General features: G+C 43.3%; 1 protein-coding gene across 2 annotated transcripts in view; it reads left to right on the forward strand.

The window, feature by feature from the left end:
- mios (missing oocyte, meiosis regulator, homolog) overlaps positions 1–13,081 on the forward strand; it is a 46,557-nt gene extending 33,476 nt beyond the window's left edge. For both annotated transcript variants that reach the window (XM_084575293.1, XM_084575294.1), the window contains exons 7-12: positions 156–221; positions 344–502; positions 3,037–3,189; positions 5,389–5,593; positions 6,456–6,585; positions 11,834–13,081. In XM_084575293.1, coding sequence (XP_084431419.1) covers positions 156–221; positions 344–502; positions 3,037–3,189; positions 5,389–5,593; positions 6,456–6,585; positions 11,834–11,924 — 804 coding nt within the window. In that variant the 3' untranslated portion in view covers positions 11,925–13,081. The remainder of the gene's footprint in view (positions 1–155; positions 222–343; positions 503–3,036; positions 3,190–5,388; positions 5,594–6,455; positions 6,586–11,833) is intronic.
- The last annotated feature ends 1,442 nt before the right edge of the window (positions 13,082–14,523 follow it).

Here is a 14,523-nt window from a genome sequence, read left to right on the forward strand (position 1 = left end):
CTGTGGATCAGGACAAGATCTAAGGTGTGATTAAAACAGTGTTATTAATTTCACCTGTCAGTGTTCATAATGTTATGGCCGATCTGTGTATAGTCCATTTCTTTGTGTCCCCGGAAATTGTAATCAAAACTATATTTTCTTTGTTTCCATTTCAGTATGAGAGCAGCGTGGCTGTCCGAGACCGAGTAGCCTTTGCCTGTATGTTCCTCAGTGATGCACAGGTAACAACAGTTTGTCCCCTGGCAATACTAAGTAATCTGATGAATATTTTACTGCTTCACCTACACATGTGCGATGTGTGGTGCTTTGATAAACCGTATCTTTCTGGGATGTTTTACTGCAGCTGCCGCGATACATTGACAAACTGACCAGTGAACTGAAGGAGGCAGGAAACCTGGAGGGCATCCTCCTAACGGGGCTGACTAAAGACGGCGTAGATCTTGTGGAGAGCTATGTGGACCGAACTGGAGATGTTCAGACTGCCAGTTTCTGTATGCTGAAGGTACAAAACTAGTGTGCATTCTCTGTGCATTTTTTTTTTTTTTTCTTTTGTCTATTAACAAGTCTGATTAGAAAGTGGATCCAATCTGTTGCTTCAAAAAAAGATATTTGTCTATGTGACTAAAGCTAAAGGTTTGCATGTGGTCTCAACCATATCGTGCAATTGTTAAATAAGTAAATGTTATTCTTAAATTTATTAAAATAGCATTTAGCTCTGTGTAATGAATACCTGATGGAAGGTAGTAACTACTATCTAAATGAGATAAAAGCTTATTTAATGAGCTAAATACTGCACTGCGAGAAAGAAAAAGCTGATTGCACCTTTGGAGAGATCAATGCTCATTGCCTCCTCATTTCTAAAAGGTCACTGCTGTAACAATACAACACAGGACTCTTTGGAGCTGCTTGCTCTTGTGCACTTGTTTCTACACTGCCTGGCCAAAAAACAAGTTGCCATCAAAAAAAATAAATAAATAAATAAAATAAAATGCAATCAACCAAAATTTTGCGCGCCTCCACTCCAGTGAGTAGCGTCTCCAATTCGCTTTCTGTGAAGTTCTTATTTTTTTCCCGTCTTACTCATTCTTATGTTTTCATTTTCCGATTGTGCAGGCTCAATTTAAATATAATTTGCATATTTAAAAAGGGACATGGACAGGGAGGGATCGGGTACAACATGTGTGCTCAATTCCACCTTGATTGGGATGTACAAAGGAAATGTGCTTCTGGATCTGAATGTGTGCCACGTTTCAGTAGGAAATCCACTCAAGTCTTTGTACATGTGTTTTCAAATATATTTATTACGACAGTTTCCCAGAATCTATTATATAAAATAATTTAGTAAATTGTCTGGGTACACAATTAACTGGGACAAATGTGAGTTCATGCCATTGAATAACATGTGTCCTATTTTCCTGAAATCTTTGCCATTTAAATTAGTTACTTCCCATAGTAATTATCTAGGCCTTAAGATCTCCCCAAAAACCCCAAACTTTTACTGAAATTGAATTTTTTGGATATGGTGGATAAACTAAAAGCCAATATTAGGAACTGGAAGTTGCTGCCTCTCTCAATGATTGCCCGCATTAATGCCATTAAAATGATTGCACTTCCAAGGTTCTTGTATCTTTTTCAAAACCTCCCTATTTATTTGCCATTACATTTTTACAGCTGGATTCAGTGGTCCTGTCATATGTTTGGGCAGATACACCCCCTTGCTTTTGTAAAGCCCATCTGCAGAAGAATTTTAAAAAGTGGGGGTCTTTGGCCTCCCTGTTTTTAGGCATTATTACTAGGCTGCAAATGCAAGGGCTCTTATTTTCTGGCAGGGAGGTTCTCCCTATGATGACTGTTCCTCTCCTATCTGGCTAAAGACTGCATCTATGTCTGTGTCACAAACTTCGCTCCCAGCGTTGCTTTTTTCAATTGCACAACCATCCCTCAAGTTGTTTGGCCACAATTTCGTTCTTAGGAATTCTTTGAAGATATTGAATCAAATAAGATAAGTCCTTGGATTACCATATGTTTCGATAAATGCCCCAGTAACAGACAATCGCTTGTTTAAACCAGGCTTGACAGATGGGGGTGTTTCCGGACTGGAGAGAGAGAGGCCTACATTGCATTTCAGATTTTTACATAACAATTTTGCTTCTTTCCCTCTACTCCAGGCTAGATATCACCTTCCTTAGCCACATTTTTATCGATATTTACAAGTCAGACATTTTGTAAGGGAACACGTTTCTGATTTCCCAATAAGGCCATGCGGTTATAATTTTTATGATACACTTCTCTTACAACCAAACTCTAAACATTTGATTTCCCACTTCATCACTGCTTTTGAGACACCAGTGAATACCAGTTATCTCAGGGATATGTGGACAAAAGAACTGGAAGTTCCACTGTCAGATGAACTATGGGAGGAGGACCTGTCCAATGTACAGAAGTGTTCTATAAACTCTAGATATCGGTTAACTCAATTTAAGGTTACACATAGACTGCATTATTTCAAAACTAAACTTAATAGAATATTTGAATCATTGTCTCCTGTGTGTAACAGATGTGACAGAGCCGAAGGTTCCTCTGGAGCAACATACTTAATTGGTTTTATATGCAATATAAAATAAGCCTCTATCTTTCTTTTTATTTCTTCAGTTACTTCTTAAGTCAAATGCTGTAAACCCACTTCGGATGTAGTTTTCTTTTTATATTTTGTAAAAAAAAAAAAAAAAGTGAAAGTGAAAATAAAATATAAAAAAAACAAACAAACAAAAAATTCCTCAGAGACAAGGAATGGCAGTGTATAAAGTAACACTAAAGACACTGAAGTTGCAGAACAGGTCGGTAGAACAACTCTCATGATTGTTTTCTGAGCTGCTTCTGAAAAGAGCACTGGTGTGGGCAAGGAATCCGCACCTATGCAGCAATGCTAATACCTCAATGACATGTACGCATCTGTACGATTCACCGGAAGGATGGAGGTAAAGAGGCTGAACCCACCAAGTGAAAATGTGGAGTAAAACTCATCTCTCCAAACAGGGCTCCCCTGGTGAAGTGTTAAAAGACCCTCGAGTCCAGTGCTGGATCGAAAACTACCGCAACCTGCTGGATGCATGGAGATTCTGGCACAAACGGGCCGAATTTGATATCCATAGAGGGAAGCTGGACCCCAGCTCCAAACCATTAGCTCAGGTATTAAACTTTGTCTGGCTTCACACTTTTCTCTGTTTTATGACATAGTAAATTTGATGTACTTGCGTTTTATGAAATTTTCTGACAAGAAACAATCAATGGAAAAACAATTAATAGATCAATTATAACTAAAAAAAAAAAAATCAGAATTTGCAACTAAAAATAGTTTTTTTTCCATTGTCAGTAATTTTTAAGGTATTGCTTTAGTTTGATACATGTATCTTTGCTATCTCAGTGAAACAGCATTATAGTGTCTTACAGGGACTTGTTGCTCAGTGGTCAGATCATGGCTTCCAGAGATGAATCCTAACAAATAGATGTGTGTGTGTGTGTGTGTGTGTGTGTGTGTGTGTGTGTGTGTGTGTGTATAGAGTAGATCACTTTGACTTGGTCAATGTAAAAGTAGCTCGCAAGCCAAAAAAGTGTGGGCACCCCTGGTCTAGAGTCTGTTGGTGAGGCACAACAGTGTATTGTCCAATGCTTAGAAGGAGAAGAACTTTAGAAAGCCTTTATTGTCATTATACACAGTACAATGAGATTTAAGCAGGTCCTTAAAAGTGCACCCAGCGCAATATAAGTACGTAAATAAAAACTATAACTATCAAACACCTACTACAGTACACAGACAGACAAATAAAAACAGAGGTAGTATAGAGGCAATTTCAGTGCAAATGATTATGTCAGTTTTCAGTGCAAGTTTGAGTTCAGTATGGTGACAGCTTTGGGGAAGAAACTGTCCCTGAGTCGATTTGTTCTGGCAGATATGGACCTGTAACGCCTGCCAGAAGGCAACAGGTTGAAGAGATGGAAACCGGGGTGAGTATTGTCATTTAGAATGTTCCTGGCCCTGCTGAGACAGCGGGAGTTGTAGATGGAGGTTATGGAAGGCAAAGGGCAGCCGATGATTTTTTGTGCTGTGTTGGTCACCCTCTGCAGCCTATTCCTGTCAGCCTCTGTGCAGCTCTGTCACCAGCAGGCTTGTGTGTAGTTGCTGCTTCCCGAGCACCCTCAGGAAGTGTACCATATTTTCCGGACTATAAGGCGCACCTGAATATAAGCCGCACCAGCTAAATTTTGGGGAAACTACAGATTGTGCCATATATAAGCCGCACCCGACTATAAGCCGCACCCGACTATAAACCGCTGGTGTTTTAATGTTTAATTACCGTAAGGGTTTCTTCTACCACGGAGGGGATTGTCGGGACAGAAATGACTGTTTGGAAACGCAAAGCGTCCCATTTATTTACATTTGACAAACATAAATCTTTCGATCAATCAAACAAAAAATCAATGATCAAACTTTCACATCTTTGACATTACAAACAGCATTCGTGCAGTGCACAAATAATACAACGGTGCGCTCCTAGCGCACTTCCTGCAGTCATAGTACCATAGTAGTGCAGTATAACAAAAAACAAAGCTTACAACGCTTGACGAGGCAATAACGTTAAATGGCTAAATTTAATTTGTTTGTAAAAGTGCTTGCCTGTAACACGGCAGCAAAAGTGCAGTAACCCGGCTGCTCAACAAAATAACCAGCATCTTTTTCGAAAACAGCCAACACAGCAGTAAAGGTGCAGTAACACGGCCGTTTACTGTATCAAAATAAGTCTACTATACCAGAAAAGTCTGTTCTTAATCCTCGTGTCATCGTCGATGACATGATAGTGCGCCCCTGGTGACCGTTAGCTGTAAAAATCCATCCGCCGTTGTATAAGCCGCAGGGTCCAAAGCAAGTGACAAAAGTAGCGGCTTATAGTCCGGAATTTACGGTAGTCACTGCTGGGCCTTTTTGACCAGAGCTGAGGTGTTGATTGACCAGGAGAGGTCTGCAGAGATGTGGACCCCAAGGAATTTGAAGGACTCCACTCGCTCCACACGTTCGCTGTTGATGTACAGGGGGGCAGGGGCGGCTCTGTTCCGCCGGAAGTCCAGGATGAGTTCCTTAGTCTTAGTGATATTCAGTGCCAGGTTGTTAGATGCACACCACTCACCAAGTTTCAGGACCTCATCTCTGTAGGCCGCCTCGTTCCCCCCTGTTATCAGCCCCACCGCCGTTGTGTCATCAGCGAATTTGACAATGATGTTCTCTGGGTGGGCAGGACTCCTGTAAAAATGATGTTGGTGACCATGTGCATGTGGCATGGCCTCTGTGTTTACAGTTCCTTATAAACCGACCTTTGTATTTGTTTTTGGCAGGTGTTTGTGAGCTGCAACTTCTGTGGGAAGTCCATCTCCTACAACTGCTCAGCAATGCCTCACCAGGGTCGTGGCTTCAGCCAGTACGGTGTCAGCGGTTCCCCCACCAAGTCAAAAGTCACCAGCTGCCCCGGCTGCAGGAAACCACTGCCACGCTGTGCCCTATGCCTCATGAACATGGGCACACCTGTTTCCAATTGCCCAGGTAAACTGGACCAATGTTCAGGTTATGTTTCCAGCAGAGGTTGCGCTAGACTTTTTCGTTGTCGGTCATTTTGACTGACAGGTTCATAAAAATCCCATCATAATCTATTTTTACCCGTCACTTTAATTTTTTAAAATGATAATAAAGACATAATCGATAGCATTTAATTTTCCTTAAAGTTTCATTAACTTTAAGTACTTTTTTCAGAACAGTAGTGACTTTAAATGGTAAAAAAAAAAAAAAAAAAAAGTTTCGGCTGCCAACACGTCTTGTCTGTACTCGTAACGGGACTGCTAGCGTAAACAACTGTTAGACGGTACTGTAGGGTTAAGGTGCATAGACATATACATATACATATATACATATATATTGTATATATGGTCAACGGTTAGCCGAGCTCTGACGTGTGCATCAGTGTAATCGGTGTAACAGGAAATTGTGCACCGACAAAAGATCCGTGATGTTTGGAACGCAAACTGTGATGAGAGACAAGAACCAATTAATAAGGTCACTCGCCACCAAGTGGTCAGGGGTGTGAATTGCAATCTGTCAAAATGACGGATGGCCTTCAGATTCTTCCGTCACATTTAAAAAAAAAAACGGTCAATGACGGAAAATATTCGGTTAACGCAACCCCTGGTTTCCAGGTACAGACACATCTCAGAGCACCTTAAGTGGTTGTAATTCTTAACTAAGTATGTGCAGAGGCAAATGTCTGAAATTTGATCAGCAATTAAAGACAGTTAGCCCCAGGACATTTAGCAGCCAATCCAGTCTCCTTATTGCACTCATAGCAACATTGATACATAGTCAAATTCTTATTGATGTCAATATCAACATATGGATAAATCTTGTTTGGCAGGAACGGGGAAGTCAGATGAGAAAGTGGACTTGACAAGGGAGAACAAACTTGCTCAGTTCAACAACTGGTTTACCTGGTGTCACAACTGTCGGCACGGTGGCCATGCTGGTCACATGCTCAGCTGGTTCAGGTAGGACTGGTGCATAGTGTGGTTATCAAGGTGATCTCCAGGGGTAGTCGGAGACTGAAAAATGGGCAGAGACGGAAAATATTTCCACTTCAGCCATAGTTTTTATTCAGGCAGATGATAGCGTGATACAGGAGGTGGTTTTAGGTGCCTATAAAAAGTATATTGCGTACAATAGCATTTACTGGCTCGGACATACGTTCACCTGCATCCAGCTAGAATCACCGACTACAGAGGAAGTGACGTCATCCTATATACAGGAAGTGATCATTACATATCCCCCCCCAAAACAAGGCCTGTCCTCAGGCCTGACAAGATATGAGAGAAAAAGTGCCGAAAGGAAAAACAATAAAAATAATGTGCATAAACACAAAACCACAGCACAAAGCAAAACCCCCATTACCCTATACAGCACTCTGCCAGCATACATACAGTTGCAAGTTGATTTTTATTGTTTTTTAACACATACATACAGAACACCAAGGCAACAAATTTTCAAATGAGGCGGAGAACAAAATAAAACTTATACAAACAAATAACGACACTGCTCTGGCCCCTTTTACTTTTGTAAAAAAAAAAAAAAAAAAAAGCAACAACAAAGAAAGCAAAACAAAAAACATGGTATTTAACCTTAGACCACTCTGTCAAAAAGCATGTGAATAACAGGACCACCGCAACAGGGCGTAATATAAAAACAAGGCAGTGAACAAATCACAAAGTACAACTCCAAACAAAATGAGGGCAAGTCCAACGGGTGTTAGCCTAATGTGTAGGCATCCTAAGTGTGCGCCTAGGTCTGAGTGAGTATGTGTAAGTGTGAGCCACTGACGGCTGAGGGTGTGACGGCAAGGAAGAGCTGTATGCCCCACAAGCTGTCGCCGGGTGGGGCGCCTTCGGCCCCAGGTGGTTCTGTTGCTGCTGGGGCCTCACCCCTTTCGTCACACCCACCAAACAGGAAGTCAAAGCCGTACTCCGGCTCTTCCTCCCCTTCATACAGTCCTATTGCCGACTCCATACAGCTGGACACTGCTGCTGAAGAAGCATTGGTCTGTCTCTAAAGTAGACAAGGCTCTCATGAAGGCAAAAGGCAGAGGAGTCGATGCATGTGTAATCCTCCAGAGAGCTGATAACTGTGTCAGCAGCCTGCAACCAGGCTGCAGCTGGTCTGTCAGCACAGTGGCTGGTTCCGGAGATTCAGCGAGCCCACAGTGGCATAGCAGGGGAGTAAGCCAACCTCCTCACCAGGCGAAACTAGGTTGTGTGACAGCGCATCAGCTTTGTGGATGATGTCCAGGTCAGAGTCCTGGAGCCACAGGCACCATCTGGCCAGGCGACCTGAAGGGCTTGGCCATGACATCAGCCAACGCAGGCTGTTGTGGTCGGTTACGACAGTCACATGGGTCCCTTCCACGTAAGGACAAAAATGTTGTAGAGCCCAAATCACACCGAGGCACTCCTTCTCCGATGTGGAATAAGGACGTTCAGACTTGGACAGGGTGCGACTTGCATATGCTACTGTCCTCTCACAGCCGTTCTCATCATTCTGGACCAAAGCAGCCCCCAAACCAACATCACATGCATTAGTGTGGATGGCAAATGGTTTGTCAAAGTTGGGAAGCACCAACACTGGTGCAGTGCACAGCTTCGATTTGAGGTCATCCAGGGCTACCTGGCAGTCAACAGTCCACTGGAACTGGGCCCCTTCTCTAGTCAGAACATTGAGGGGTTCTGCAACCTTTGCGTAACCCCAGATTAAGCACCAGTAATAATCAGACATACAGTACCAAGAAACTGTGTGACCTGCTTCACAGACAGCGCGGGGTCTCTGGAAGTTTTTAATGGCATTAACCTTTCCCTCATCCGGGCTTAAGCCCTCCCGACTAACAATGTAGCCCAGGTACCAGAAAGAGGTCTTGCAGAAGTGACATTTTGAAAACTTCAGCAACAACCCGGCATCCGCCAGGCACTGGAAGACTGCCATGAGATCTGTCAGGGGCTGTGAGAAACTGGGTGAAGCAACAACTATATCATCCAGGTAGACCACGCAACATTTTTATGTCAGACCAGCCAGAACTCAGTTCATCAGCCTCTGGAACATGGCAGGGGCATTGGAGAGACCAAACGGTATTACCCTGAATTGGTACAAACCCATGTGACGGACAAAAACGATTTTGAGGCACAAATCAGGAGCCATCGACACTTGCCATTACCCCCGGGCAAGGTCCAAGGTTGAAATGTACTTCCCACGTGCATGGAAGTCGAGCGACTCATCCACCCATGGGAGTTGATATGAGTTCTTGACCGTGGCCCTGTTCACTTTCCTATAGTCAACGCAGAAACGTGACTCACTGCTGTCAGGAGTCTGCTTCTCCACAATTACAACCGGGGAGGCCCACAGTCTGCTGGCAGGATGAATGACACCATCAGCCAGCATTTTGGACGTGTTCACCAATAATCCTTCTCTTCTCCGGAGAAGTGCGATAGGAAGGCAGGCACACTGGTTTGGCAGAACCCGTCTCCACCACATGTTCCTCTAAAGAGGTGTGCCCTAGTGGGTCATTAAACAGGTGAGAGAACTCCTCCAGAGACTGGAAGAGCTCTGCTTTTTCCATCTCAGACAGGGCAGCGCCTTCTACTTTTTCCTGCAATATGTGCATCAGCGTCTTCCAGCTCTTCGTCAGTCAGCTCTGGAGCAGACAAACAGTTCTCACCCAGCCAGACTCTCCCTGTGGCCGGATGCATATGAACATCAGCAGGTATCATAAAGTCAGCTCCTAGAAGAATTGGGCAGGACAGGTCATGAATGACTGCCAGTTGGTGGCTTAACAAATGCCCCAGTAGCCAAATCTGGCTCCCCACCGAACCAGACGGTGTGCACCTAGTTGAGACAGCCACTTCCATAGGGTTAAAGTCCCATGGTTTCACCTTGTCCCCTGAAATACCACACTCCAATAAGGTGGAGGGATGTACCGCTGAAATTGTGGCGCCAAAATCCATAATGGCAACCATGGGGGTGCCCTCAACTTTAATTGCTGTCTTGATGGGCTGACCCAGGTGGCCCGGCTGGGAGGGGCTTAGCGGTAGAAACGCTGTTACCGCTGCTGGTTAGCCCTTTTAGTATTGTCACGTTTGAATTTCTGAAACCTGCGTGGACGGGTACCCGACTTAGGTGTGATTGACCCGCCAGCATTGCCCGTGCCCCCAGTCGAAGACTGCTCCAGCTTCTGGGCAGGGAAACTTGCATGATCTGCCGCTGCACTGACCCAACTCCCACCCTGCCTGCAGTTTGGGCAGTTACGGGTAGTTACCCCTGGGGCCAGACACTTAAAACAGTGCAGCTTCTGGCGTGCTGGGGTTTTCGGGAGCAGGCCAGGCCTTTCAGAGGACATGGGGCCAAGAGCTGAGTGCAGCTTATGAGTTTTGAGCAACAGGTCAGAGATTGACCTGAGACACAACCTGTGGAGTGCCAGTCTGTACTGGTCTGATACATGCCAACAGATTATCTCAATCTGTTCTGACACTGGAGGTGACTGTTTCAAACACCTGAACTCCCCCACAAGATGTGTGACAAAAGTTGGAAGCGGTTCATCTGGCCTCTGAATGCTATCTAAAATGCCTCTCCAAATCATTTCCTGGCTATCTGAAGGCAAGAAGGCTTTGCAGAACAGGTCAGAGAACTGTGACCAGGAGGACAGGTGAGGTTGCATTGCAGTGAATCACTTCTTCGGTTCCTTGGCCAAAAACCTAGGCAACTCTTAGAAAAGTTGGGCATCAGACAGGCCGCAGGCCTCCTTATATAGGGCCACTGTCTGGATCCAATCATCTGGCTGCAAGTTAGCACCACCCTCAAATCTATCCGGGAGCAGCCGAGACTGGTGAACAGAGGCATTCAAGCCAGAGTTCCAGCCTGCCCCGTCAGCATTTTGCCGGTGGTTTGAAAACTGTTGCGCGGGGGTAGATGCCTGAAATGGGGTTTGGAGGCAAGTAATATTTGAAGGTGGTGGGTCAGCCTGACCTTCTAAGTGGTCCAGAAAGCTCCGCTGTTGCTCTAATGACTGGGTCAGGGTTGATTGCAACGGATTTACCTGGAGTTGTATGTTATTAACCTGACGTGTAAGATGGTGAACCTCAGAAGATAAAAGAAGATGAAACGCTGCACTTACCACAGCCAGTAACATCCCACAAATCCCCATCATGTACTTCAAAGCCCCTTCCAGCCATTTCACCTATTTAACTGGTGCAGACGGAGTGAGAGAAAAGAGAAAAAAAAAACCTGCTAACCCACAAAAAACACAGTGCTTCAAATACCACTTAATCCTAAGTTACTCAAATAGGAATATACAAATACATACAAGAAGAAACAACAAGCAGTGGTAAACACTAGTACACAATGATAGGATGATAGATACAAAAAAATAATTCAGTGTGTATTTCCCACAGTCAGATCTTCCAATTTACGGTCTCCCAGTCCTTTCCATGCAGATATAGACAGCGTGGCCACGCATAAGTAGCTCCGCACAGCTTTTGAGGACACCAGTCCGAGACGAATCTCTCACGCAGGAAGCCGCACGCGCCACTGCAACAGGCGAAAAGTCCGGTGCCGGTAGTCTGCCTCAAAACAGGGGAGCCGCTCCAATACCTTCCAATATGGCGATGAGAGTCCGCAGCAACTTGTATATTTACTTATAAACTTAACCCAAATTCTGCACTGGATTTTAACTGATTAATAAACCAAAAGACAAATCTCAAAAAGACTTAAAGGTCATGAGAATGAATTCAGATTTAAATTGATGATGCATCCACCTTTATAATTAAAACATGCGGATAATTACAAAGAGGTGGAAGTGAAAAAGTTGACTGTTTGCTGGTGTCGAGCCATCGGTTATTGTACATGTTTATTGTATGTGCCAATGCAATTGGCTCATATATTGATATTGCTCACGTTTATTATTCTTATAGCTGGACTGCAGGCTCAACTGAGTGGGAAATGCGCAGTTGTAATTTACGTCCCATTTTCCGTCAAAAATCAGTTTGTGTTCCCGTCCATGGCATGGCCACAAATTTCACAATACATGCGTGGAAGCAACAGTGTTGTACAGAATATTATGCCTGAGTTTGATATTTTGTTTGCTTTATTTTGTGTCCTAGTCATTTAATTTTTTTTATTCTAAGCAAACTGTAACTTTGCTTTTCTATTACACACCTTTTTTACCTGTTGTCTTTTTCACTGACCTGCTTATGTCTGCTTCAGAGACCACACAGAGTGCCCAGTGTCAGCTTGTACGTGTAAATGCATGCAGCTGGACACTACAGGGAACCTGGTGCCTTCGGACTGCAGCTGAACGAAGACATCTGTTGGAAACCGAAGCCAGCCAGCCAGCAAGGCCAGGTTCACCACTGCACCCACCTTACCAACGACTGGGCATGAGACTAAGAGGCGCAAGCAGCGTCCCTCTCTGATGATAGCTGTCCGAATAGAGTGAAATACAATAGTCTAGTGAATGTAAAGTTGTGACAGAGCCCTATATGAAGAAGGAAGTCAGTGTGGTGGCACTCAGGAGAAATAAATACAAGAGGCTCTGCTGTAATCAATCTAACCTGAGTCAGGGTTTTTAAAAAAAAATCTATTAAGAAAATCTGTTGTCCACTCACACATCAGATTGTAAAGATGTGATCACAAGTGCCAATATGCCTCAGCTATATTTTGTGTTTTAATACGCTGTTTAACATTTTTGTTTGTTTTGCAAAAGTATCGTCACATACCTCATGAAAGCATTGTTCAGGGTGAGAGAGGTGGGTAGGGCACACAACAGCCTCTTGTTCTCTTCATGTTTCTCTATGCCACTCTTCATCTGGCTCCCAGTGGAGGTGGTGAAGGAGGAGGAGGAGTCTTTATTCACCAGCCCACTCCAGGCCTGTGGTCCATGAAAGAAGCTCCCCAGAAAACAGCAGCTGCTTGGTACTCTGACAAGACCCTCCAGATTATTCCACTCATATAGAACCTCAGCTGCCTATACACTATTGACTCAAAGAAAGGGCGAGAGAACAGACAGTCTGAGACCCTTACGCACCCTGCCATACCCCTACATACAGACACAGACACTCTTGCCTTAATTTTCTCCCCCTGGTGGTCAAATTGCACTAAAAAAACAAACACACTGTGCATCCCACACATCAGTCTGGGGATGGGTGCTGTCTGTGAGGGGACAACCGTGTATAAACCGTATTGTAAAAGGGGTTTCTATTTTTCTCTGCAATCCTCCCTGCACAGTTACTAACCCAGTGAGGCATTGTAAGTGAGAGCCAGCCTGCACCAGGGCTTTCACCAGGATCTCTTTCTGGTGTGGGAGGTTTTACAGGCCTACACACCATTTTGTGAACTATTTTGGAGTGTAGCTGACAAATTGGTGAGCCGTGCAGCTTCTCGAAAAAAAGTATTTCATACTTTCAAGTGCTTTTTGTGTTTTCCTTTTAAATAAACTCTCACTGACAAATTGGAGTGCCGCTTGAATGGGGTTATTTTCCATCCGTTTACATCGATTTTGGTTTATTTTTACATTATTTATTTAATGTTACATCGACACAGATGGATTTTCTATCAGGTGCTTACTCAATCTGTGCATCCCATGGAAATTTCCACAGTGTGGAACTTCCAGTGTTAAAGCAGAAAAAGAAAAGAAACATCAGAATAAATTTCAAAACGAATAAAACTATATAAAAAACAAAATAGTACAAAAGTAGAAAATTGGGTCTATAGACTTAGACTTAGACTTAGATAAACTTTATTCATCCACAAGGGAAATTGCTTGGTCACAGTAGCTTAGTTGCACATAAAAAACACTCTTAAGAACCACAGATAAAAGAAAGATAAAATAAGTAAAATAAAATCTAGTAAAATACAAAAGAAATAGTATAAGCAAAAATGTACAAATTAGCATGGACAAAATGTACAAGAAATATATACGGAAGAATATATATTATACACACAGGGATAGTATCCATTAACATGAATAACATGGAGTTATCTGTTATAGAGAGGTGAGTTGTTGTACAGCTGGACTGAGAATGGTATAGTCAGACGTTTTTAAAGTAAGGTCTCTTTTGGAAACTAACTGGAAAAGGGAGATGTAGAGATAAGTCCTGCTAGGTGACTGTAGAATGTTAGGGTTGTCATGGAAACAATAAAGAGAGCAACGTTTCCTGGACCTAACAGCTGGTGTGTCTCTGATAAGCTCCTGCCTCCTTACGTCTTGACTTAGCAATAACGCTACAACTCTTATAGGTCTGTAACTAGAGATAAGTGTTGGATCTTTTTCCGGTTAAACTAGGACTGAGAGGAGGGCTGTGTTCATGTGTGTGGGTATGATTCCTGATAGTTTAATTTTGTTGACCATTCTGATGAAAAGGGGAGATATTGCCAGAAATGTTTGTAGAATTCAGCTGGGTAACCATCTGGGCCGGGGGATTTATTGCTAGACATGGAGAATATGGCTTTCCTGACTTCATCTGGCTTGATCTTTAGATATCTTGGGGAGGTTTATTCTACTAAAAAAAAGTCGATTTCTTCGGTGCTCGATGTGTTGTCTGAATGGTAGAGTTTCTCATGGTAGTCAGAAAAGTGTTTGTTGATTGTTTTTGCGTCATAGGTTAAATTTCCCTGTGGGTCCTTGATTGCTGTAATGATTGATTTTTCTTTGTTTCTTTTCAGTTGATTGGCGAGGAATTTTCCATTTTTTTTCATTGTTCTCTATTTTTTCCTGGTTTTGCTCGTTTGGTGAATGGGAGTTTTGGGACTGGAGAAGTTAAAGTTTATGTTCCAGTTCTTGGTGTTTTTCTTGTTCTCATTTTTTCCTTATGTGTGGAATATGAGATGACATACCCCCTGAGTAATGCTTTTGCTGTTTCCCAGAGTAGTGAGGGACAAGTTTCTGGGTAGTCGTT

Source organism: Chelon labrosus (genome assembly GCF_963514085.1).
Source record: "Chelon labrosus genome assembly, contig: SCAFFOLD_127, whole genome shotgun sequence".
NCBI classification, from domain to species: domain Eukaryota; kingdom Metazoa; phylum Chordata; class Actinopteri; order Mugiliformes; family Mugilidae; genus Chelon; species Chelon labrosus.